At 42.3% G+C, this 23,143-nt stretch overlaps 1 protein-coding gene across 2 annotated transcripts; it reads left to right on the top strand.

Moving 5' to 3' along the window:
• The first annotated feature begins 1,441 nt into the window (after positions 1-1,441).
• On the top strand, positions 1,442-23,143 carry LOC144054910 (uncharacterized). 2 transcript variants are annotated; one of them, XM_077570316.1, is made up of 7 exons: positions 1,442-1,654; positions 11,659-12,265; positions 12,343-12,393; positions 12,472-12,562; positions 13,992-14,257; positions 15,385-17,559; positions 20,125-23,143. In XM_077570316.1, exons 2-7 carry the CDS (start codon positions 11,725-11,727, stop codon positions 21,402-21,404), a joined length of 4,404 nt encoding a protein of 1,467 aa, XP_077426442.1. In that variant the 5' UTR covers positions 1,442-1,654; positions 11,659-11,724; the 3' UTR covers positions 21,405-23,143. The 2 variants fall into 2 exon arrangements, with proteins under 2 accessions (XP_077426442.1, XP_077426441.1); XM_077570315.1 differs by having other exon boundaries at positions 12,340-12,393.

Raw genomic sequence — 23,143 nt, 5'->3', positions numbered from 1 at the left:
GCATGATTTGTAAATATGCGGGCAATGGAGATAATGATGTCACAATAGTGTAGAATCCAAAGGGACTCTTTTATATTGGTAAGAAATAGTATTCGATTTTCTTAAGGAATCAGAATCTGATTTATTGGCCAAGTATGTGAAAACACACAAGGAATTTGTCTTCAGTCACGATCAATCAGTCTGTGCTCCTTTAAAGGAAATTCAACACACCCACAGAAAGTACTTTTGCACAAAACTTGGTGTTTGGTGAGGGGCGCACGGACAAAAGTAGAAGAAAGGAAAATGCATCAAATGTTGTACATTTTCTACAATGGTAATTTACTGTGTGTCCATACAGAAGATTAGTTTGTGGATTACACAACACTTGACTTTTTTTTTTAATGTTGCACTCGACAAATGCTCCATATAAAAACAAAACAAACTAAAGCTAACACTAAAACTAATGAAAACTAAAATAAATAAATCTGTTCAAAAAATTAATACTAACTGAATTTAAAATAAAAAGTCAAAGCGATTATACTTATTTTTTCGCATCATAGTAAGAGGTAGAAAGGGAAGCGGATGTTACGTGACTATCAAAAAACAAATTAGTCACTGAGTATCCAAGATGAATCCAAGATCGAAGGCATTACTGCAGTTTGCAGGTTGTTATTTCACTCATTAAATTATTTTAAATGTAAAATGAATGAAGGTAAAGTTGCAGTGTTGGACAAATAGATGATAAAAGTCAACAACAGCACCTTCTTCCTCTCTCCTTGTACCAAGCTAAAAACATTTTCAGGTAGACGCAGGTGGTTTTCATTTGGCAATCATTCAACCCCAGTGACACACTCATACACAGACACATTTTATCCCTATTGTGCAGTCAGTGCTTCTCAATTTGTTGTTGTTGATTAGTTTTTTTTGTTTTTTTGCTACTCCATTCTATGCAAAAACAGATTGGCCCAAAAGTTTTTAGACACTGAGTAATTATGATTTTTGTCTTCATATACCACATCGTGCTTCACTTTTTGCATTCTCACCAATAACGCACACATTTATACAAGAACTACACGACAACTGACATCTGAGTACTAAAGACGCATTTTGGCTAACGGGTTTGCCAGCTAAAAGCCAGCTCACAGTCTAGATAAAATGATTACAGTACACTGTTTAAAATAAATAAATAAATCATATGCGTTTATTAAAAAAATATACGGTCTATTTTTTTTTATTGTGTGTTTATTGAAAGTGGATACTATCAGGTTAATAAATTATGTGAGTTGCTATTAAATTATTCAATTTAACGGCCTGTCAGAAGCCCAAAGAGATCTCGCGATAACTCTGTCCCTGACGTCACATCATTTTTGCATAAACACCGGTTTCGTTCGCTGATTGGCCCGCGAGGTGGATTAATTTGCATATTTCCCTTCTGGCTACCATGCTTGCCATAAATTTGAAGCCACCACTCCCCCACACCACCCCACCTCTCTCCCGCCCTGGCTGCATCCTTTATGAGCGAGGCTGTGCAAGGCAAGCCTGCCGCTGTTCAAACGTGGAGGAAAGGACGCGTTTCTATTGTTACGCCGGACGGAGAAATTGACCGCTCCGGCGACACCCACCCTCCCCCTTCCCGCCAAAGAAGGGACCGACTGTTTGTTGACGAGCTTGAAAGGTAGGAGCAATTTACCACGTCGTTACGTGACGTCTCCACTCCTCAAATGTCCTACTTTTCGTCAATTAAGCTTAAATAACCTCCACCGCCATGAGTTAAGCCGCTTCTGCTTGAGTTTGTGGCGTGGTAATTGGTTGTGAAGCGATGCCTCGGGGCGCAGCTTCTTTCTGTTTCAAGGCTCTGTGTGATGATGCACACGCTAGCTTGTCAGCGTGCACCACGGGGCGGCGTTTCTTGTTAGCCGCGCGTCAAGCCTTGCGTTCGGCTCCCTCCGCTCCTCTCGTCTCGTTTGGCAGGTGGCATGGTTTGTTCGTTTGTTTGCATTATTTAGCATATGCGTTATCAAAAATACACAGCAGTGGGCAATCACTGTGCTTCAGATGAGTGCGTTCTAAAGGCTCCAATAGGGCCTTCAGTTCTACTAATCTGTGTTTGTCTCGAGCCACAAATGGTGATAATAAAGCAGCGCTTAAGGCACCAAACACACGCGTCCCTTCAAACAATGTGCACCAAGTGAGAGCACCCAAGGGGACAAGTGTCAGGATCCGTGGTTTAGTGGTGAGCTCCCAGCCAGGGAAGAGGATTTTCACTGTCTTGTGCGTTTTGATGTGATTTCGTTTCCTCTTTTAGTGAATCGGAAGAGAATCATAACACATTTTGGGAAATTCGTAGACGAACAATCAATTCTGAGAAAGAATATTTTGAGCACAGCAAAAGAGGACTAGATTGTGTTAATGAAACAAACTTATTGGAACCCTAAATAGGTGTAACAAAAAATAACTTGATTAGGGAAATTGATTTTAGTCAAACATGAGTGCGTCAAAATGTTCCACTTTAAAATATACTGATGCGTATGAATCGTCTTTTACTAGAGAGCTATATATTTGAAGAAAATACATTTACAATAACCTACTGACACGTTCATTAATATTGTAAAATGGCAACAAACTCCCTGCAGCATACACGGTCAATTTTGTACAGTAAATTTTACTCTGAAAAAGACTATTCGGTCACAGTTTAAACAGAGTAAACTTTATACTCTGAGTAAAATTAACCCCCCTAAAAAAATAAAAATAAATAAATAAATAAATAAAAAAAACTAAACTGTTAAGGAACAATCACAGAGCCTTCATGTTGGGAGACAATCTAACCACTGACCAGCCACTCCTTCTTGTGTCAATATATCGCAGGTGTTGGATGGAATCCTCATACCTCCATGTTTGGGCTCCTTTTGCACACACCAAAAATATTTAAACCATAGCAATACGTAGCTGTCTTCCATGCTGAAGGTTGTGGGATTGTTCCTCAATCCTTGAGTGTTTAAAAAAAAAATATATATATATATATATATATATGTGTATATATATATATATATATATATATATATATATATATATATATATATATGTATGTGTGTGTATATATATATATATATATATATATATATATATATATATATATATATATATATATATATATATATATATATATATATATATATATATATATATATATATATATATATATATATGTGTGTGTGTGTATATATATATATATATATATATATATATATATATATATATTCCCAAGTGTAAAGTTTACTGTTAAAGTGGGGTTTTTTTTGTTTGTTTTTTGAGTCAAATTTACTGTGTACCCTCTTGAACTCAGCCATATCACATCGAATCGTAATCTTATTGAATTGTAATATAACGTAATAAATAATAACCTGTCTTTGCCGCTTTTCTGTGTCCGGTGGTTGTGGGCATCCAGTCAGTAGCAACTTTGCTTATTAACATCTGCACATGACACAACAGCTAGCTTCTCTTGGTGGTGGCGTAGATTAGCGGTAGCGCGGTCGTCTCGCAACCCTGAGATTGTGAGCCAGATCTGTTCCCCGGACCTTGAGTTTGACACCTGTGGGTTAGCGAGTTGAGGAGGAGAGGATATTCAAATCACAGTATGGTTTCTCGGGCTGCATCATATTTGTATTTTGGAACTGCCTGATTCACCAAGAGGTGTGAGTTGACTTGACATGGGGGCGTGAAACCATGTGTGAATGACTCAGGAGGACTCTCCCGCTTACCAGTGTTTTTTTTTTTTTCTTTCTTTCTTGGACTCCTCTGTTGGCCCAGTTTTAACTGCTTGGCCACAGTCCCGTGTCGCATTAATATGAGGGTCACTTAAGCCTAGATGCCGATTCATCCTCTATGGCTTGCCATTGCCAAATCTCAGATTACTGGCAAGTAGTCAAGATATGAAATTAGTCACCAAACCATGTAGTTTTAATTTTAAATTTTTCACACCTGGCAAGTATGACAACTACTCCTACTAATAATAATAATAATTTGGTTTTATGTAGCGCTTTTCTAGATAGTAACCAATACATTTTTTTATATTATTATTTCAATTCAGTTTCAGAAGCAAAAATGTTTTCCTTCACTTTCTGCTCAGTGTCAAATCTGATTTGAAAACCGTACATTAATGACTGATTATGATCCTAAAATAAACATCGCTTTAAAGATTGTAGTCTTATTTCAGAGTACTCTTGTTTTGGTTCTCAGTATGAAGATTCGCTCAGGGCAGTGGCAGACCTATTCTAGTGGGATGTTAACCGGGCCTTATCCAAAATAATGCAAAATTTTGGAGAATGCAAAATTCTGGAATTCAACTTTTGAGGTCACTTTCTAGTAGAGTAATTTCCTTCACTCCTGTGACGTCGGCATGCCTCATAACATCTTTGGCAACACCAGTGCTTTTTGGAACCCCCGCACCTGTGTATCGCATTTCAGGTTTGGCCTCATTGGCAGGTGGTTGACATAGGAAGGTTTGCCATTTTGTAGCGTGGTTTCTTTTGAAAAATGTAAGATTGTTGTAGTAGCATTCTTTCTGTGAACATGTACTTGTGACTACCCGATACTGATTAGAACTCGCACATTTTAAAGGATCTTAAAAAAAAAAAATAGTCTGATGAAATATCATTTCTTTCTTAAGATTGCTGAGTTTTGAATGACACAATCAAAGGTTGATTTAACAGCATGTTCGTTATTGTGGTGTGCATGAATGAAAGAAGAGCAACAGAACCTGCTCTATGCACTGCACATAGCAATTTGCAAACACTCCCATGTGTATCTGCTGGGTTTGGAAAAAAACAAAGGAAACACCTGCAGGCTGTTTGGAACAATGCAGCATAATAAGGACCAGTCATCCCAATCAACCAGTCTTCCTTTTGGCAAGAGAATATTCAAATCTTCTCCCTGCCTGATCTGCTTCATCTGTTTAGCATTCATCAGCCCGCTTTGTGTGTCCCAGCTAGAACTTGGTATGACCGCACAAGCTGTCAATACTTTTTTTTTTTTTTAAGCGAGCACTTCCCTGCCCATTAGGATAAAGTGGTAAATGCTGGCAGTGCACATTTTTTTTAAGGCTCCGTCTAGAACTGCAAGACTTGGTAATCGTGCGCCCTCCAAGCCACACCACTCAGGCTTTGAACCTGCGTTGAGCTCAAAGCCCGACTTCCTTGGCAGCCATCACCATCTTTTCGAGGATCAGGAGTGAGGTTTCTACGCATTCTCGCCGCGGTGCAAGCTGGCATCTGTTACTTGTGTATTCTGCCATTTGTCAGTATCGTGGGTGTGGCGGACAGAGATTGGCCTCGGATCACCCTTTTTTGCATGGGAGGCTCAGTAACTGATGAGACCCGCGGGCTTGCCAACTTCATATTGACTTATTTGTCTGCGTTGAATGCTGTGTGGCCAGCTGGCCGGTCCTCTTGTTTGCTGAGGCTGCCTGAATCTTTTACTCTGCTCATTATCAATCACTTATCCGGCGGGTCTGGGTGACTTCCCTGTTCCTGGCCATTTCTTCAGTTTCAGTTCCTGGGCTAGCTCTATTCAGTTTGTAATAAAAGCCTCCAGGTCTGCCTCAGGAGGCATCGTAATTGGATGCAAAGGCACCTCGGAATATTTTTGCGAGGTGGTGAATGACTTGCGGTTTTCCCCTCACCAGTTGCTCCTCCGTTTGTGTCCGGTAGCAGCCTGAGCTTCAGGTTATTCTTTGTAATTAGGCTCTCGTTATGTTTGTCGACCGTAGAGTCCATGGCACGACCCAACTCGATGTTGGAACAGGCTTACTGTAACATTTGGTTCAGGCCTAAATTGGGCAAGAGTTTCTTTGCATGCACCCTACGACGGTCTCGATTCAAGTTAGATATGAGCCACCCAGATATAATCATCGTATGAGAGTCTAATTTGAGCTAACTTAATTGCCGCTTAGTTTTTCCTGTGAGGACCTGCAACCGTACTGATTTCATTTGAGCTCAAGTGTGCTTTATTTGGTCCGAATCAGTTAATAGGTCTGTAAACCTGATGTTTTTCACGACAAGCCACCCAAAATCGTTCATTTCCCTTCTCTTTATTGGTCAAAAGAATATAAACAGGTTTGCCTCTTCTTCTTCTTTTATTTATTTATTTTTTTTATTTTTTTTTTTTTGACTGACCTAATGTCTTGCAAAATTCCAGCTAATTGTTGATTCTTATCTTTTGTCACATTGCAGAAGATATGATTTTACTGATCATTTATAATTCTACGAGGTCCAACTGACTGGTTGACAGTTAAGACTTCAAATGTAAGACCGTCTATCGATTTTTATTTTTATTTTTATTTTTTTTAAATTTTTAAATTAAATTTTTTTTATTTATTTTTTTAGTATCGTCCATCCTTTTCATATTCCTTGGGGCATTTGATTGGCAAGCAGTGCCAGCTGCTTCTCCATCCCGTTGCACCAGTTAATCCAGTGAAAAAGCCCACCCCCACCCATCCTTCCAGTGCCACGCCTCAGCTGGTGTAGAAACAATAAGCCTCCCCCCCTCTCCTTTCAAAGTATCTTAACGATGGCTTGCTGACAAACACTTCTTATTTTTATTCTTATTTTTATTTTTAACCACACAAGTTCATGCTCATTCTCGTCTTCCCATGGTTCCTACAACCGTCCTAGTGACACGGGTCAACAGACGGCCTGTTTTCATATCAGCAGGATGTGCGTTGCTGCCAAGTTCACAACAGATTGTAACCCAGATCCCCGTAACAGATCGGGATTCTGCACACGGGCAATGGCGGCTGCGAGTCCCTTTCCTGGCTGCCGGTCCCTCCAAGGCTAACTGGCTTACTCCATTTAACTTGCAGCCGTATTTAACCACCTGACCTTAATGGCTTTGCTGAGAAGCTTCAAGTGACTTAATTGTTAGAGACCTGTGGAATTGATGACAATGAGCTTTCTAATCCAAAACCCCCTTTATGTTTTCATCTAGATTGTTACGCATTTGTAGGGTATGCTAACGCAACTTTCGCTTGGGTTAACTTGGTCTGCCCGTTAAGTGCAAACGCATACTGACCTACACTGCTTGGTGGAAACTAGTCGGTCTAGTTGAATGGTTTGTTTGGATTTATCTCGTTGCGCAATTTTCGAGTCCACGACGGGTGTTTTCACCGTCTCTACCACAAGTTGGTGGAACAATTAGCCGTGGTTATTTCACGGCTGTAAAAACAAAGGTTGTTATAATTAATTATTAATCCAATACTGGCACACTGCAATGAAACAAAGACTAACATGGATTGAATTACTGCCACACCAAACTTTTCCACTGTTTTCTTGACACTTGGGATTGGTAAATGATTGTCAAAAGCATCCTTGGCCCTCTTAAGAATTAGGCTGTCTTTTTTTTATTTGATACAGCTGAGCAACATTGCTAAAGTAGCCAATCCTGGAGCAACTATTGATCCGCTGTCCACGTTGCCATCAGGACTAACTGGTATAGTTGTGCTGTTGTTTAGCACTTTGGCCTCTGGGATGTGATGTTCTGTAACTGCGCTTGCTAATAAGCCATGAGAACACATTTGACTCCTAACTAAATCATGTGGTGCCTCAAGCATGGACTAAATATTGTTGCTTTTTTTTTTTACACAGGACACTGTTTTTTTTTTTTTTTTTTTTTTTTTTTTTTTTTATTTAGGTTTATTATGAGACATTAATCCTGGTTGGAGAAGAAAAGCTCACATTTTCAACAGTTTTTCTTGATATCCCCTTGAAAGGAACTGCATGTCCAGAATGCTCTGGCTCACATGTGCTCAAGTGTCTCCTGACAGTATGTTAACAGTTGTTGGTGTTCCAAGAAGTTGTCTGTGTGCGCTCCATTTGTGCGCTACTGCAAATGCCTTCTATGGTAAGTGCAGAAGCAGAGTTCTTACAAGCACAATCATAGTCACAATCTCACCTAGACATTTTTTCATTATATTTAGTCGTATTGGTGCAGACGCACCAACCTATACATAGAAGCTAATGATTGGCCAGCCAGTGTGGTTAATGTTTGATACTGCTAAGCCTGTTTATTGCTTTTTGGTTGCTCAGCCAGGTCTCAATGGATTCTTTGTTTGGTCTTTCTATTTTTTTTTATATACTACCCTAAAGATGTTTTGGATAAGAAATGTTTCAAAGCACAAAACCTACGCTAAAGTCTTAACCTGTCGAAAAGAGCTGGGTATCGATTTTAATTTCCTCAGTCGATACGATTTTGAACTTTAAAATTCAATTTACTTATGAATTAATGGGAAAAAGAGTAAAATAATCAATTGATGGTTTTATGAATCTCACGCTCAAAGGCAACTCTATTCTAGTGATTATTTGATTTAAAAAAATAAATAAATAAAATTAAGCCGAGCCCTACTGTACAAGGTATGTTTAACTCTTCTTCTTCAATATTATGCCTGTTCCTAATTATTAGTGTATACTATAGATCAGTGGTGTCCAAACTCGGTCCTCGAGGGCCGGTAGTCCTGCAGGTTTTTGAGGTTTCCCTGCTCCAACGCACCTGTTCTAATCAACAAGGTCGTTATCATGCTTATGCAGAGCTTGCTGATGAGCTTCAGCTGTGTTGGAGGAGAGAAATATCCAAAACCTGCGGGACTACCGGCCCCCGAGGACCGAGTTTGGACACCACTGCTATAGATGAAATAAAATGTCTTTTCATATGTGGGTTTGAGTGCATTACGATTTCAAAACTTACAACTGTTAGGTTCTACTGGGTCTTCAACGTTGGCAGCATTGTTTTGCTATGCAGTTTCAGTGTGTCTGTTTATCAGGTTTGTAAATCACATTTCAGCATCAAATAAGCCCATTCTTTACATATGCATGTTTACCTGCGAACACGTCTCCGTGGCCTCTCTCTGACCCTGTAACGCTCTCATTGACACACAAAAGCGAGCGAAACCTACTACTGCCAGCTGTCACTCAGGAGGCTTGAGGAAACCGCTAATGTTGGAATGTGAATGGGTGGGGTTAGCACTTGACGCCCTGCCATCTAAACTGTCACTTTCTGTCATTAATCATCTTGGAACACATGCAGTCTTTTCAAGTACGCACTAAATTGACAAGCTCAATACACATTTTTCACCAGAAGAATCCAATAGGCATGGCAACTAATAACTATCAGCCATGCTCTTTTGTGATAGCAGTTTAGATGAAATCTAAAGAGGGTGAAAAAAAAAAGTATAAACAGCCCTCCCTCCACCGCTCTCTGCAGTCTGGACAATGCATTCCAAAATCCCTGCTATGCTGCAACGCTGCAAAATCCCCTCCGCTTGTATTAGACACCGTATTAAAAGTGACCCATTTTGTCATGCACCGCTTGAAATGTCTGGGCAAGCGCCGCAGCAGTGACCGAGCAATGGAGGAACGTCTACAGTGAGCTTTCGTGACATACAACCGTGTTAGAATGACATGCATGTATTGATAAGGTCGTCAGTTCCCCATCTGGACTGACAACAAATAAAAATTACAAAGTGGATGGTGGCATTTGAAAGATATGCCAGTCGGTCGTCCACATTACTGGGGGGAAAATGAAAGTGTCAATGGCGTGTGTGTAAAAGGGATACAAGTAAAGTCTCTGGCATTGATCTGGTGCACTGACTCCACATTTTCATAGCTTGGTGTCAAGAGACGGTCCCAAGAGTAGAGTTGACGCAACACGAGCGTAAAAAAAGCTGTGTCACCAGTTAGATGTGGTTGCGTGTGTGTGAACGGGGTTTTAACGATCCGGTGCACTTCTTCCTGTGTGCTGCATCACATTGTGTCAGCTGGTTAGAGATGATGCGATTACTTGTCCAGAAGGGGGTCATCATCAACAGGGAATGTACGCTAAGTCCCCGGCATTAGTCGCCGGCTCATCGTGCCGTTTCAACACTTGCTCTTCCCATTCTGGATTACCAGAATGCATACCATGGCTCCTTAAAGGGCTTTACCAGATTTGTACAGTTTTCCCAACTGTGAAATCCATAAAAAACAGTAGCCACCTACACTGTTGTCTGTGGGGAAACGTTCTCCTTTTGCTCGGTCCCTTTGTGATTTTTTTTTTGCTTGTCATTCTCCATTTGAGGCGAAAAAACAAACAAGCTTGTGAGTGAGGCGTTTGAAATGCTCACCGCAACCACCAAGACATTGCCTAATCAACTATCCAAACAAAAGAACAAACTAAATGTGGTTTTGCAGGTTACTCTCATTACACCCCCCCTCTCCCCCGCTTTGTGTGGTTGTAACTAATAAAGAAAAACAATACTTTGCAACAGTTGTACAAAGCCTGTTTCAAAAGTAATTACTCCTCAAATAAGCTTTTGTTTAGCATTTGGTCAACTAGTGGTAAGGTTTATATCATCTTTCAATTAGGGATAGAGCGATTATCGTTCAGGGTGATTATCGGTGCAGAAATTCAGCATTTTGGTGAATATTAGGCATCGTCCTTTTTTATATATCTGACGGCCAATAGTAGATGCATTTAGAAATGTGTTTACTTCTTTCTGCTTGTTCTTTTTCTGGTATTTTGGAAAGCTTCATTTACTGTACAAAACAAGAGGGCACTATTTACTACCCCCCCCCCCCCTCCCATTTAACTTTTTCAGACATACCAAACTCTGAGATCGCCCCAAACTTTTTGTTAGAATTTTAAAACGAAGATGTCTGTTTTCTAGATAAAGAAGCAAATCTGACAAATTGTTCAATAAAATGTGCTGAACATTTTGACACAGTTAAGAGTTGGATCTTATTGTTTTCAACCCATCATTTCCCTCCTTTTTTTAAATATTTTTTTTATTAAGTGAATATCAGCTCCAAACTATGTTTATCTGTCTGCTTGACTACTAATCACCAGTATCGGCGCTTACCATGTTTGGCTTCAAGGGGTAAATAACAGAATGTTTGTACATTAAAATAAATGTTAGCATTGGCTCAGGAGGGCATTATAAAAAAAAAAAAAAAAAAAAAACTAATTTCCCCCTCTGAGCCTTTTAATGCTTTGGTTTTGTTCATACGGTTTTGTTAGATCTGATTGACGGTCTCTATCAATAGCAGTAATAGGCCATCATTTGTTGCAATCTTTGCATAGTTGAGCCCACAGGGAGCTTCTGTTATTCCGACCATCTGTTTTAGCACTTTACTGGTAGCAAATTTAAAGGTGCAGGATAGTCGAGTTGTCTCAGAAATTTGCTGTGGTTGGAAGGACACATCACCCAATGTTTGTGCTTGAATGCCACTTGTCTCATCTGATAATCCTATACTATAATTTTGCTTTTGCCGGATACACTCGTAGTGTAATTTCAAGCATTCCATGATGCATCCCGTTCCAAAATGACCATTTTGAGGTACACGCACAAATGTTATTTTTGGTATTCTTGCATCAATGAAAGTGCAAGATTTGCGGTGTATCAGCAATGACTGATGGCCTTTGTTTTTAGTGCCCGGGGTGATGTGTTGGCTAGCGCCATAATAGCTGTGTGGTCGATGTGTTGACAATTGCAGAGGCAGGCGTTCAGTTTAGTGGCGAGATGTATCTGCATCCCCGAATTCACTTCCTGTTTTTCTGACTGTCCCCAAATTCCTCCGAGGCCCCTTACCATAAATGGGCTTTCCTTTTGAGTGTGAGCACATTTCTTAACTAATGAGAGATTCTTTTTGTTTGCAGGAACTTCATGTGAAGGGGACCCTTCACAAATTTAGCAAGACACAGCTACAACCTCAGTGTTGGGGAATGAAACCGGATGGGGTTACCATGGATACCTCGGATGCCTCTGAAGCTGCAGCAGCTGCAGAGTTCTCTGTGTCGCAGGACAATGCAATAGAGCAGGCCGCATCTCAGCCGGAGCAAGCCCAGAATAAGGTTTCACCTGAAGACGATTCGAAGACCAATAGGGAACCAGACCCCCAAGTTAAACTGCAAGCTGTTGCCTCCAAAAATCAGGCTGCCACGAAAACACAAGCCTCCTCAAGTTCCAAGTCTGCTGCCTCACATGGCCCTGTCAATTCTACGAGCTCGGGCAATAAATCTCCAGAAAAGTCAACCGCAGCAGTCCCTGCACCCAAAAGACAAGTGAGCGTTGCAACTGTTGTGCCCACCGTCAAGGCAACCACCAAGGCGGTTCACAAGAGGCCTGTAGCAATCGGGCCATCTCGGACTACATCAAGAGCTGCTGCGACGACAACAAACGGTACCAGGCCCAAAACTGCCAGTGGAAATCAGAATAAGAGGACAGCCGCTAATAATGTTGACGTAGCTGGAGTCAAAACTTCTGGTAAGTCGTGAAATGACTAACTCTTTGTGTAATATTATGACTGATGCAAGTATACATTTGATTTCTCTGCCTAGTAGCTGTTAGCAGACCAGCTAACCATGTTGATGCAGCGAGAGTCAAAACTTCGGGTAAGTCATGAAATGACTAACCGTTTTGTAATATTATAAGACTAATACAAGTATACATTTTATTTCTCTACTTGGTAGCTGCCAGCAGACCAGCTGCATCCACTGCCCCGAAATCATACACAAACGTTGCTGCCAGAGTGGATAGCGGCGCTATTCCAAAGACTAGCAGGTATTTATAGTCATGCATTTAAAAATGATGTTGGCCAATCATTTAATTGTTTACTTTGCTGATGGAAAGGAAATGGAGTTTAGACTCCATTGCCCCTAGAGTGGAGAAGGATATGTATTGTGGTTTTTTTTGCAATCGGTGAGTCCGATTACACATCCACAGTGTGAGTCATGTCGACTTAAATGGCTTGAGACAGAGAGGACCTTAAGAGAGTCGCTATATTGAAGACTTTGTCATAAAATTAAGCCATTTTGGAGCCCTGTCACTGTTGTCTCAGAAGGGGCCCTTGAATCGGTTCTTGAGAAGAATCAAATGACAACCAAATAGTGCATATGGCACCATGACGTGCTTGATTTATAGTGAGTGATTCTTGAGACACTCGCATGCGTCGTCTCCCCCCTGTTAAACTTTTGCCCCTAAAAGGACTTTGCATGTGCAGTCATTAAAATCCTATTGGACTGTGATTTTTTTTTTTTGTATTGATTTCACCCCATCTGCCAGGAAATGTAATGCATCAGAGCAGCTTCCCCCATCCACTAATGGTGTATGTGTTACAGGCATCCCTCTGAGTGCACTGTTGTCTTGGATCTGACTTTTCAAAGAAAAACACAACCATGGTTGAGGTTATTGAAAACGTACATTCAAGAGGGCATGTGTTCAATGGTGTTTTTTGGTGTCACATTTAAATATAAAGTCAAATTGATAATTAAAATTAATTCGTATGGGGGGGGGTCATAATTTAATTTATTAACTCTTTGACTGCCAAAAACGTTAAATAACGTTTAGTAAAATCCAAGGGAGTGCCAAAGACGTTAAAAGACGTTTGTTTCAAAACAGAGGTCAAACTAACCATTTTCTATTGTTGATTACTGAAAAACGGAATAAGGTAGAAACAAACTTTTTTTTTCTGATGAAAGATGAGAGTCCAATCTTTCATTTGGTAGTATGTGTGTTTCCATAGTCCAAACACATAATTTTCTGTGGACCTTGAAAGATCAGTCAAAATGCTTAAATCGGCTGGCACCCACGGCATCCCTTTTCTGAAAACGTCTGGCAGTCAAAGAGTTAATAGACAGGCTTTTAAAAATCAATTTTAAAATAATTTAAAAAAAATCTCTCCAGATTGCGCATTAGATACTTGTTTCCCAACACAACCCCGAGTTGGCAGGATTATGCAAAAACTGCTTAACCTACTTTCATAAGGCTGTATGGAGGGGTGGGGCCTGACCAAAGGAAAAATCCAGTGCATATTGCGCTGAAACTGATCTAAAAAAAAAACAAAATATCCATTTATGAGACCAATTTATTATTATTATTATTTTTTTTTTATATACCTGCATCCATTAGACACTGATAATTGTTATGGTCTGCTTAAAAATGTATACCAAATTAGCAAAACCTGTTTCTAGTCTCTGTCTTCTATCTCCAGGCCTGCTACAGTAACCTTTACGTCTCGAGGGGCAGCTACTACATCCAGGGCTGGAAACATTGCACCCAGAGCACCCACTACTGCAGCGGCTGCTTCCTCAGGAGTTCAACCGGTGCCGTCAACATCCAGGGCGGGTAACAATGTTGCATCCAGGCCGCCCAGCAGCGCTAGTAGCAGAACTGCCGCCTCTAGAGGTACCACGGTGCCCTCTACTGGCAGGACCACAGCAACACAGCCTCACCATGCTGCTGCCGCTGTCAAGAAAGGTTTGAGCTTTATTCCTTGTTGGCCTTAAAGTAACGTTTTAAATAAGGGGGTCAAAAATTATTGTGTTAACTTAAAGTGCCTTTAACAGCACCATTTTTGGGAAAAAAAAATTTAAACACGCAATTAATGACCGTCCCTTATTTGGAAAGCCTATACTAAGGGAATTCCAGTTGCGACGCAGCAGAAACGTCCACGTCAAAATTACCCAATAGAATGAAAAGAACACACCGATCTTTTCTGGTTCATATGCAGTAAAGTTGAGTCATTTCACAATGCGCATCCGTATTGAATTTAACAAAATAAAAGCATTCAACGTTGTGCAAATGAGTCATTGTAATGCAATTTAGTAGTAATAAATTAAATAACAATGTATGTATTTGTGAGGACTGGGGCAATTTTTTATTTTTTTTTTTTACATCTTTAATAATGTGCCGAATTTCACAAGTTACTTCATTTTAAAAATTGGTTAGCTCTTAATATGAAAAAAAAAAATGCACTGAGCTGTCACCATTGTCTTACAAACGCCATCATGCCATGTAGTGACAAAAAATGACCAACACAAATTGTCACACTTGTTTTTTTTTTCAGTACGGTACATATTTTTATTTTACGAATTGTTATAAAATTACTGTAAATGATGCAAAATTCAACCATGTTTCTATTAGCTTAACATTTCTTCCCACTTTTTTTTAACAAGAGTATAAAAAATTAGAAAACATTTTATTGTAACCCTATTTCTATTAGGTTAACATTTCCTCCCACTTTTGTTAAGAGAATGAAAAAGTACATTTAATTGTCAATGTAGATATAAAATGTGTGATTTAATTTGCGATTAATAGTGAGTTAATTATTACAATTAATATTTTTTTAATCGACCAGCCACCTAGTTTTAAAAATCTACCTCAGTTTGCTGAACCAAGAAATAAGTTTGACATGAGGCAGGGCTGCTTTTTTTTTTTTCTTCTCCGTAGCACATTTCATAAACAAGGGAATTTATTTCGCTTCATATAAAAAAATTCAGAGAAGCATTTAAGCCATAATTAACAATTATTTAATTTAACAATTACAATTTTTTTAGAAAAATTAAGTTTCTACCTAATGACTGCCGTTTTTGTGTTTGCACCAGATGTCAGGTCACCTGCTGCTGCACTTGCGAAAAGGCCTGCTGCGTCATCAGCTGCCGCCAAAAAGCCTGCACCTTTGAAACCTACAGCCACTGGAACTGGAAAGCCCCCTTGTACCTCCAAATGGGCCACTATTCCCAAAAAAGAGGATCCCAAGGTGTCTCAATACAAAAAACAACCTGCCAAACCCAGTGCTGCAAAGTCTTCCAGTGTGGTTTCTCCCAAGCCTCCAGCGGCTAACAGGCAACCCCTGGGAAGAACCCCGCAAGCTTCTCCAGCTAACAAATCCACCAACGGCAGCGCAACGCCGGCTAAAGAAAACGGAAAACCAACTCAGGCTGTGTTGCCGTTAACTGCTGGAGTCAAGAAGACAAAACCTTTCAAATGCAACCCCCCTGTATTGACAGTGAGGAATGCTGGTGCAGAGGAAGAACGATCCGAACGAATGCAGACTTTAGCCCAAGAACAATCGACTGCAACCTCTGTAGCGGTGGCCCCGCCCCAAGTTTCTACTCAGGACTCTCCACCAGAGGCGCTAGCTCAAGTTACCGCTTCCTCTCCTCCATGGACTCCCCTTTCCAACGCCTCGCCAGAAATGCCTCCACCGCAGCCACAAAGTGACGACGCTCCTTCAGCACAACAGGAGCACGTCTCAACCCCTGCGAAGCTTCCGTCGCCCCAAGTGGCCTCTCAGCCAGTTAATGTGTCTTCAGACCAGACTCCCTGCATATCTACAGCCATTCCAACGGCGGTAAAGTCGCCTCCCAGTAATCTAAATTATGAGGAAGACGAAGAGGGAAGCCAGGTGGTGTCGCTTTCCGAAATGAGCGGGACTACGCAACCCACAGAGGAGTCTCGTCCCGGCTCGGCTGGACCGGTAGGCGGCTCCGCTTGGAGGGCTGGAGGCGCCTTCCTGTCTGAACTGGACTCTCTGAGTGGCAGCCAGCAAGGGGCGTCGGAGTTGAGCGCTCCCGGCGTCCTGGAGGGCACCGAAAGCATGGACGACCTCGGAGAGGGCAGCCTCAAAGGAGCCACGGACATGGAAGGAGCTTCCGCAGGCTCGCCAGACTTCCAAAAGGTTCCCGATATCCCGTTCAACGACTACGAGGATGACGACGAAGACAAAGTGTGCGACATGGACGTGGGCTCGGAGAAAACGGACGAGCTGCAGCGGCATCGGCACGACAACGCCGCGGATGACGACGAGGACGAGGACGTGGAGATGGCGAGCGAAGCGGTAACTGAGAGCGGTCTGGAGAGCTACGGGAACGCCGACGAGGACGACTTTGCCGAGGATGAAAGACTGGACAACTTGAACAGGTTGGCCCAGCTTCCTCCGCCCCCTCAGCTCCCATCGGCCCCCGGCGCTCTGTGGTATCAACCCAACCCGTTTGCAGACCCCTGGCAAGAGCAAGTTCACCTCTCCGAACCCGTCTCCCAGCCAGTGTCGGGGGACGCTGTCATGAGCCCACTGGTCGATCCCTTGCAAGCAGACTCGGAGACTCCATCCCAATCCCCTGCTCAGGCCTGCTGCGAAGTAAGCTGTGATCCTCAAATCTCTCCCCAGCCTATGACGAGCGGTGAACAGGAGGTTCGGGCGCCGACTATGCAAGCCGATGAGGTTTTAAGGGGCGTCGTAAACGCCCTCACTTCCAACCCTTCGTCATCTTCCGCAACCGAGGAAGAAGCCAGCGACACGGAAGGCGAAGCGCTGCTGGACGACGCTTTGGAGACTCTGGCCGCGCCGAAGGGGAACGCAACCTTGGAGGTCCAGTCGCCCGCACAGCGCATCCTTTCCACCGTCGAAGAAGTGGAGGAGTCGGAGACGACCGGTCTGACCGACGTCGTCACCCCTCCTTCGGCTAGCTCGCTGGCGTCCTACGGCGCCAGCTCGGCGACCACGGCCTCCAACACGCAGTCCCTGGGCGAGGGCTGCAGCAAGAGCCCGGGGATCTTCTCTTTGGAGGAGCTTTCGGAGGAGTCCAAGGAGCTCTGTGACGATAAAGCCCAGTCTGGTTTTGCAACGCAGCGATACGAGTGCGGCGAACTGGAAGCTGTTTGTGTGGTGGAAGCGCAAGGATCAGACGCGCTGAACACTTTGCAAGCGACTGAGAAGCCAGAAGATGCGCACCCCACGTACTATTCCATCTGTGAAAAGACTGACAACTCTTTTGCAGGTAATATATAGTTCGTCATTTGTCTCGCTGTGCTTGTCATGTTTGTCTTTAAAATCTCTGGTGGTGGTGATGCAAAAAATGGACAAGTTACATATATATATATATATATATATATATATATATATATATATATATATATATATATATATATATATATATATATATATATATATATATATATATATATATATATATATATATATATATATATATATATATATATATATATTTAAAAAAAACAAAAACTGCATTCCAATATATGGCTGAAATCCTTTTATGTGCAATAGCTTTCAATTTACTCGACATCAATGCAGGAGCCCTGAACTGGCGTGATTTATTTTTGGTGCAGCACTTAAAGATGTGGATTGAATTAATAAAATACCTATTTATCCTAATGCTTTTTACCAAATGACTTTCATACATTAACACCTAAATTTGTATTTTTCTTTCTTTATTTGAGGGTGAATGGCAGTGCTTCTTATAATAAGGAAGTCTTCCATGACCCCCCCCCCCCCCCATCACTGTCTTTCTTCAACTTTAAATTGTATTTCATTGTACCCTTGTTTATCAGTCTTTGAGTAATGAAAATAAAGATACCGTTTTTTTTATATAACTATTTATCCTCGTTGCGAAGTTTTGTTTAAAGGCATATTCAGCAGTGGATAATAGTGGAGTTAATGCTCCACTGTCATCCTACTGACCACAAACATCCTCATAGTCTTGGTAATTATATTTAAATTTATGATTATAACTTTAACGGGATGTCATCCCAAAAATGTTCTTTACAATATGTTGTATGCGCGCCCCTATTAGGTTAAATACGGCAGTCTGCTTAATATTGTATTTGCGGAATATGAATAAAGCATCAAAATCCACCCATTTTTATCCTTCGCAGGGGACGGCCATTTTGTCCCTTACTGTTAACTGAAAATAACATTTGCTCAGGTACTGGCCAATCACAGCTTACCTTCTTTTTTCTTTTTTTTCTGAGTTTGGTCATGTCACAGTTGCAAGCTGAGCCCTGATTGGTCCTTGAACTCTGAGCAACTGTATCATTTTCAGTCGACAGCAAGTGGCAAAATGGCCGTCCCTTGCGAAGTATAACAATTGGGTGGATTTTGATGCTTTATTCATATTCCACAAATTCAATATTAATTAGAATGGCACTTTTAGACTAGTTGGGCTGCATAGAATATTTTCCTTTTGTACACTGCCTGTGAAAGCCATATGGTGATTCAGTAACCCAAATTTGTGCAAAGGTTGACGATACAATATTGTATCGTTAACCTACACTAATGTCATAGGAACTGAACTATCGTAAATGGAGAACCCCATTTGTATTTATGAAAAGAGGCGGGAAACTTAATGTGTGAAGTAAACAACTATTAATGGCAGGAGGGTCTAGTTTTCAGTGGAAGAATACACATTCAGTCACTTGCTTCTTGCTCCCTGTTAAGCTGAAAGTCATTGTCGCTGTCCAACACTCAGACACTGGCGCTGATATGGGTACTGCAATTATTCTGCTTTTGCTGGGTTCGAAAATATTCATGCAAGAAAATGTGCCGCATCTTCTGTTTGGGCTGTGATGTGGCAATTTTGCAGGATCTTTGTGTGAAGTAGGTTCTAGATTTAAGTTCTATGACTATCTGCTGCCCAAATCAAAGTCCTTTCCTGAGTTTTGTCAAGACTTGACAATCCACTGGATTCCACCAACGGATCCGACAGCAGCCCTCCAAGCAACAAAGACCTTGGTAAAAGTTTTAACTGTTCGGGCCCCTGAGACGACTGCTGACTGTGCTGCAGCTTTTAAGTCGTCTCCACTCCATGCTAGGTGTGTTACCGCCCCAAAAAACAAACCAAAAACTTCTGCTGCGCTCTTCTAAGACACCATAAGTTTCAACTGAGCATGTCACTATTACATACTGACTTTGATTTCTCATCTCTGTTCAGGTTTGCTGAATAGCTTGGCTCTAGGATGTGAATATGTGGAGTCGGGGTTCCACATGGATCTGTTGTTAGCCCCATGCTTTTTAACATTTATTTATTTTTGAATAAACTTTTTAAAATCTAAAAAGGTTCCCCATCCCTGCCCTATTGACGGTCTAAAGCCAAGCTATTGTTTCCTTGAGATGCGTTTCATGTACACAAGCGCATGAAGAGCTTCTGCATGTCTTCATTTGAATTCACGGGTGATTTCAGCTGGTTGCATATACAGGAAGTTGGCTTCCTTTTTTGTTGGTCACTCACCCCTTGTTTTCTGGGGGTTGAAAAAAAAAAAAATGGTTTGCACTTTTTATTATTATTATTTTGCTGCTCTCTCACCCCAGGATTTCTGCACCATTTTCACTATTTTACTCGCACCCTTTTTAAATCTGAAATGCTATTTCAGCCCACATTGCAAGTACACTATATTTTAGTGGAAACAATTTTGCTTGATTTTTGGTTCCGTTGGCTGTTTGCCCTCACAATGTATTTTTTTTAACTTTTAAAAATCGACCCTCCTTTTTCTTCCCTGCTCTTCTCACTGTAATCTTTTCTCTTTTTTCCCCCCCACCCCACACACAGGCATCACCTTGCAACCTCATCTTAATCTTCGCCGACACGGTGACCCTCACGGCATGGCGCCTCGTCTGACCTGTGCAGACCTGCCGCCCCGGAAGGCCGGGCAGCAGGCGCTCAGCCCGCAGCTGCGGCGGCTGGAGCAACACCAGAGGCAGCTGATTGAGATGCAGCAACGGCGGGAGCAGCAGAACAAACCCCTGGAAGGTGCCGAGCAGGAGAGAAAAAGGACGGAGGAGGAAGAACAGAAGAAAAAGAAAGATGAGGCGGAGGAGGAAATCAAGAGGAACGAGCGGGAGGCGTGGGAAGAAGCAGAGTGCAAAATGGCTGACAAGAGTTGTAAAGTGGTCGCTGTGATGGACAAAATGGCTGACGAGGATGGCAAAATGGCTGCTGCGGTGCACGAAATGGCTGGCGAGGATGGCAAAGTGGTCCCCGCGGTGGACGAAATGGCGGCCGGCGAGGGTGACGAAATGGCGGCCGGCGAAGGTGGCAAAATGGCCGCTGCGGTGGGCGAAATGGCGGCCGGCGAGGGTGGCAAAATGGCTGCTGCGGTGGACGAAATGGCGGCCGGCGAAGGTGGCGAAATGGCCGCTGCGGTGGATGAAATGGCGACCGGCGAGGGTGGCAAAATGGCCGCTGCGGTGGACGAAATGGCCGCTGCGGTGGGCAAAATGGTTACTGAGGAAGTTAAACTGGTCAACGGAGAAGGCAAAATGTCATCAGAAGAGGAGGCAGAGAGGCGCGAGCTGGAGTTGCAGTTACTGCAGCAACAGTCGGAGCTGAAGCAGAGGCAGCAAATCCTGCAGTGGCAGCAAGAACTGGACGAGCAGTCGCCATCTCCCGGTCGGACTGTGGTCCTGTCCCCCTCGTCCGGCCTGTGCACTATCTATGAAGCTCTGGAGAACAGCGACGAAGAGCCGGAGGGGCTCCGCCGTCCCGCTCGCGACTCTTGCGAGAGGAGGTTGTCGCCAGACTTGAACGGGGACCACTCCTCCCCGGAGCCCACCTTGGACCTGGACTGGGGCGCCAAAGTGGACATGGTGCAGCAGCTCATCAATCAGACTTTGCTGCTCAATGGAGACGGCTGCTCCTCTCTGCTGCTGCTTCCGGGGGGCGCGGGGGGCACCCTGAGTCCGCTGGAGAGCAGCCTGTGGCCAAGCCTCCTGCCTCCCATCAGCCCCCCCTCGGCCACCGTCACCTCTGTGAGTAGCTTCTCCCCGGAGGCTGCCGGAAGCTCCCCTCAGGGGGAGTGGACAGTCGTGGAGCTGGAGACTCATCACTAGTAGGTGGCAAACTACAGTAACACCCTTTTCACACAAGAGCAGATACTCGTGCTGGTTTAGTACTTCTATTCAGAATGGTCTTAAATCAGGGGTGCTCAAGTTGGGTCCTCGAGAGCCCCCATCCAGACTAGACTGTTTTCCACGTTTCCTTCCTGCAGCACAGCTAAATCTAATGATCAGCTAACCGGCAAGCTTTGCAGAAGCCTGATAATGATCCTAATCATGAATCAGGTGTGTTGGTGGAAAGAAACAGGCTGGGCAGGGGCTCTCGAGGACCCAACTTGAGCACCCCTGGTCTAAGTTCACAAACGGGTCCAAATACAGTGTAACCGTATAATTATTTTTCTCAGCCGATCACCAGTCGTTGAGACTGCTCCTTCTTATGGATGTGTCTTTTAAAAAAAAAAAAAATTATAAAAAAAAAAGCCAAAGAAAAAGCAAAACGCTCTTGATTTCGTAGTAATGTACCTCATGTTGGGACTGTTAAACATGAAATAAACAAATTTGTATTCTTATCGGTTTAAATGGCCCAAAAAAAAAAAAAAGACACCTATGCTGAAATGTCTGAGCCACGGATAGACGTAGATCTTATTGTAAAGTTCTTCTGTTTGGAGTAAGCGAATACACTGGAAATGACTTGTCACATGAACTGCTGTTTTTGTCATGCACCTATCTTCAGAGTATTTTTTTTTGACTTTGCTTTTTGTCCACCAAAGGTCAGTATGTGAAAACTTTTCAGTCAGGCACTGATGGTTTACTGATTTTGTGTATTTGTCCATATGAATTGTGTGTTGTTGTTTTTGTTAAGTCCTGCTTTAGGTCCGTGTACTATTATTACACTTTGCCCTCACTACAATTCAGAGCACTAGCTGATTGACTGACCTACTAGTTACAACCACACACACTCACTACTAGTGCCACAGGTGACCAACTAGTACGGCTACATCCAAGTGGGATGTTTCTGTAACATGTATGACATTGCCTGTGTCCAAATTCACAAGGCTGGGTCCTCCGAAGGCCGAATTTGTCGGCTGCATGACGTCATTCCTGGCGCGGTAATACGCTACCGACAAGCAGCATTGACAATGCATTCATACGGAAGTCCGTGGCATGTTTGGCCTGGAAGAAATGATTTGCTGCCACCTTGTGGCGGCTGACTGTAATTCTAAAGCTTACTGTTGTTGCCCTTGGTAATGAAAGTTGCTCTTTGCATCCTGTGTTTGTTGCTTCCCCTGAAATATGACAGTGAAGAGGATTTCATGATTGGTGGGTGGCATGACAGGGTTTTACCGAATGGTAAATTACAGCCCCATTAAGTACAGTAATACAATAGAAGTAACTTGCTGGTGCAGTTAAGTTAGTTTTATCTGTTATGTTAAGATGCATATCAGAGCTCTTATTTTCATGAAGGGAAGACTTTTCTTTTTTCTTTTGCTTCTTGAAATGTCCTAAATGAATTTTGAAATTATATCTAATGAAGGATGATCGTTGCAGGTTAATTGCCGATTTTGTGGTTCCAAGGTTTACTACACTGGATTTGATTTGCACCCAGTTGCTAAATACGAATGATCCCATGACAGAATTTTAATTTATTGACTGTGAACCAAGAATGTCTTGTTAATTTGAAATGGAATGTTTTAACTGAAGTGCACTGTTTATTTGCCAAGGCCATAAATCTTTGATTGTGTGTAATTATTTCAAGGCAAGGTTTAATGTAAATAAATGTTTTTTGATAAGAA

Source organism: Vanacampus margaritifer, chromosome 7, assembly GCF_051991255.1.
Source record: "Vanacampus margaritifer isolate UIUO_Vmar chromosome 7, RoL_Vmar_1.0, whole genome shotgun sequence".
NCBI lineage: Eukaryota > Metazoa > Chordata > Actinopteri > Syngnathiformes > Syngnathidae > Vanacampus > Vanacampus margaritifer.
This window is presented reverse-complemented; position numbering and strand designations above follow the sequence as displayed.

Coding starts and splice junctions, on each gene's coding strand:
- LOC144054910 (XM_077570315.1), top strand. CDS start 11,725: ATGAAACCGGATGGGGTTACCATGGATACCTCGGATGCCTCTGAAGCT. Junction 14,258..15,384: donor TGCTGCCGCTGTCAAGAAAG/GTTTGAGCTTTA, acceptor TGTTTGCACCAG/ATGTCAGGTCACCTGCTGCT. Junction 17,560..20,124: donor GACTGACAACTCTTTTGCAG/GTAATATATAGT, acceptor CCCCACACACAG/GCATCACCTTGCAACCTCAT.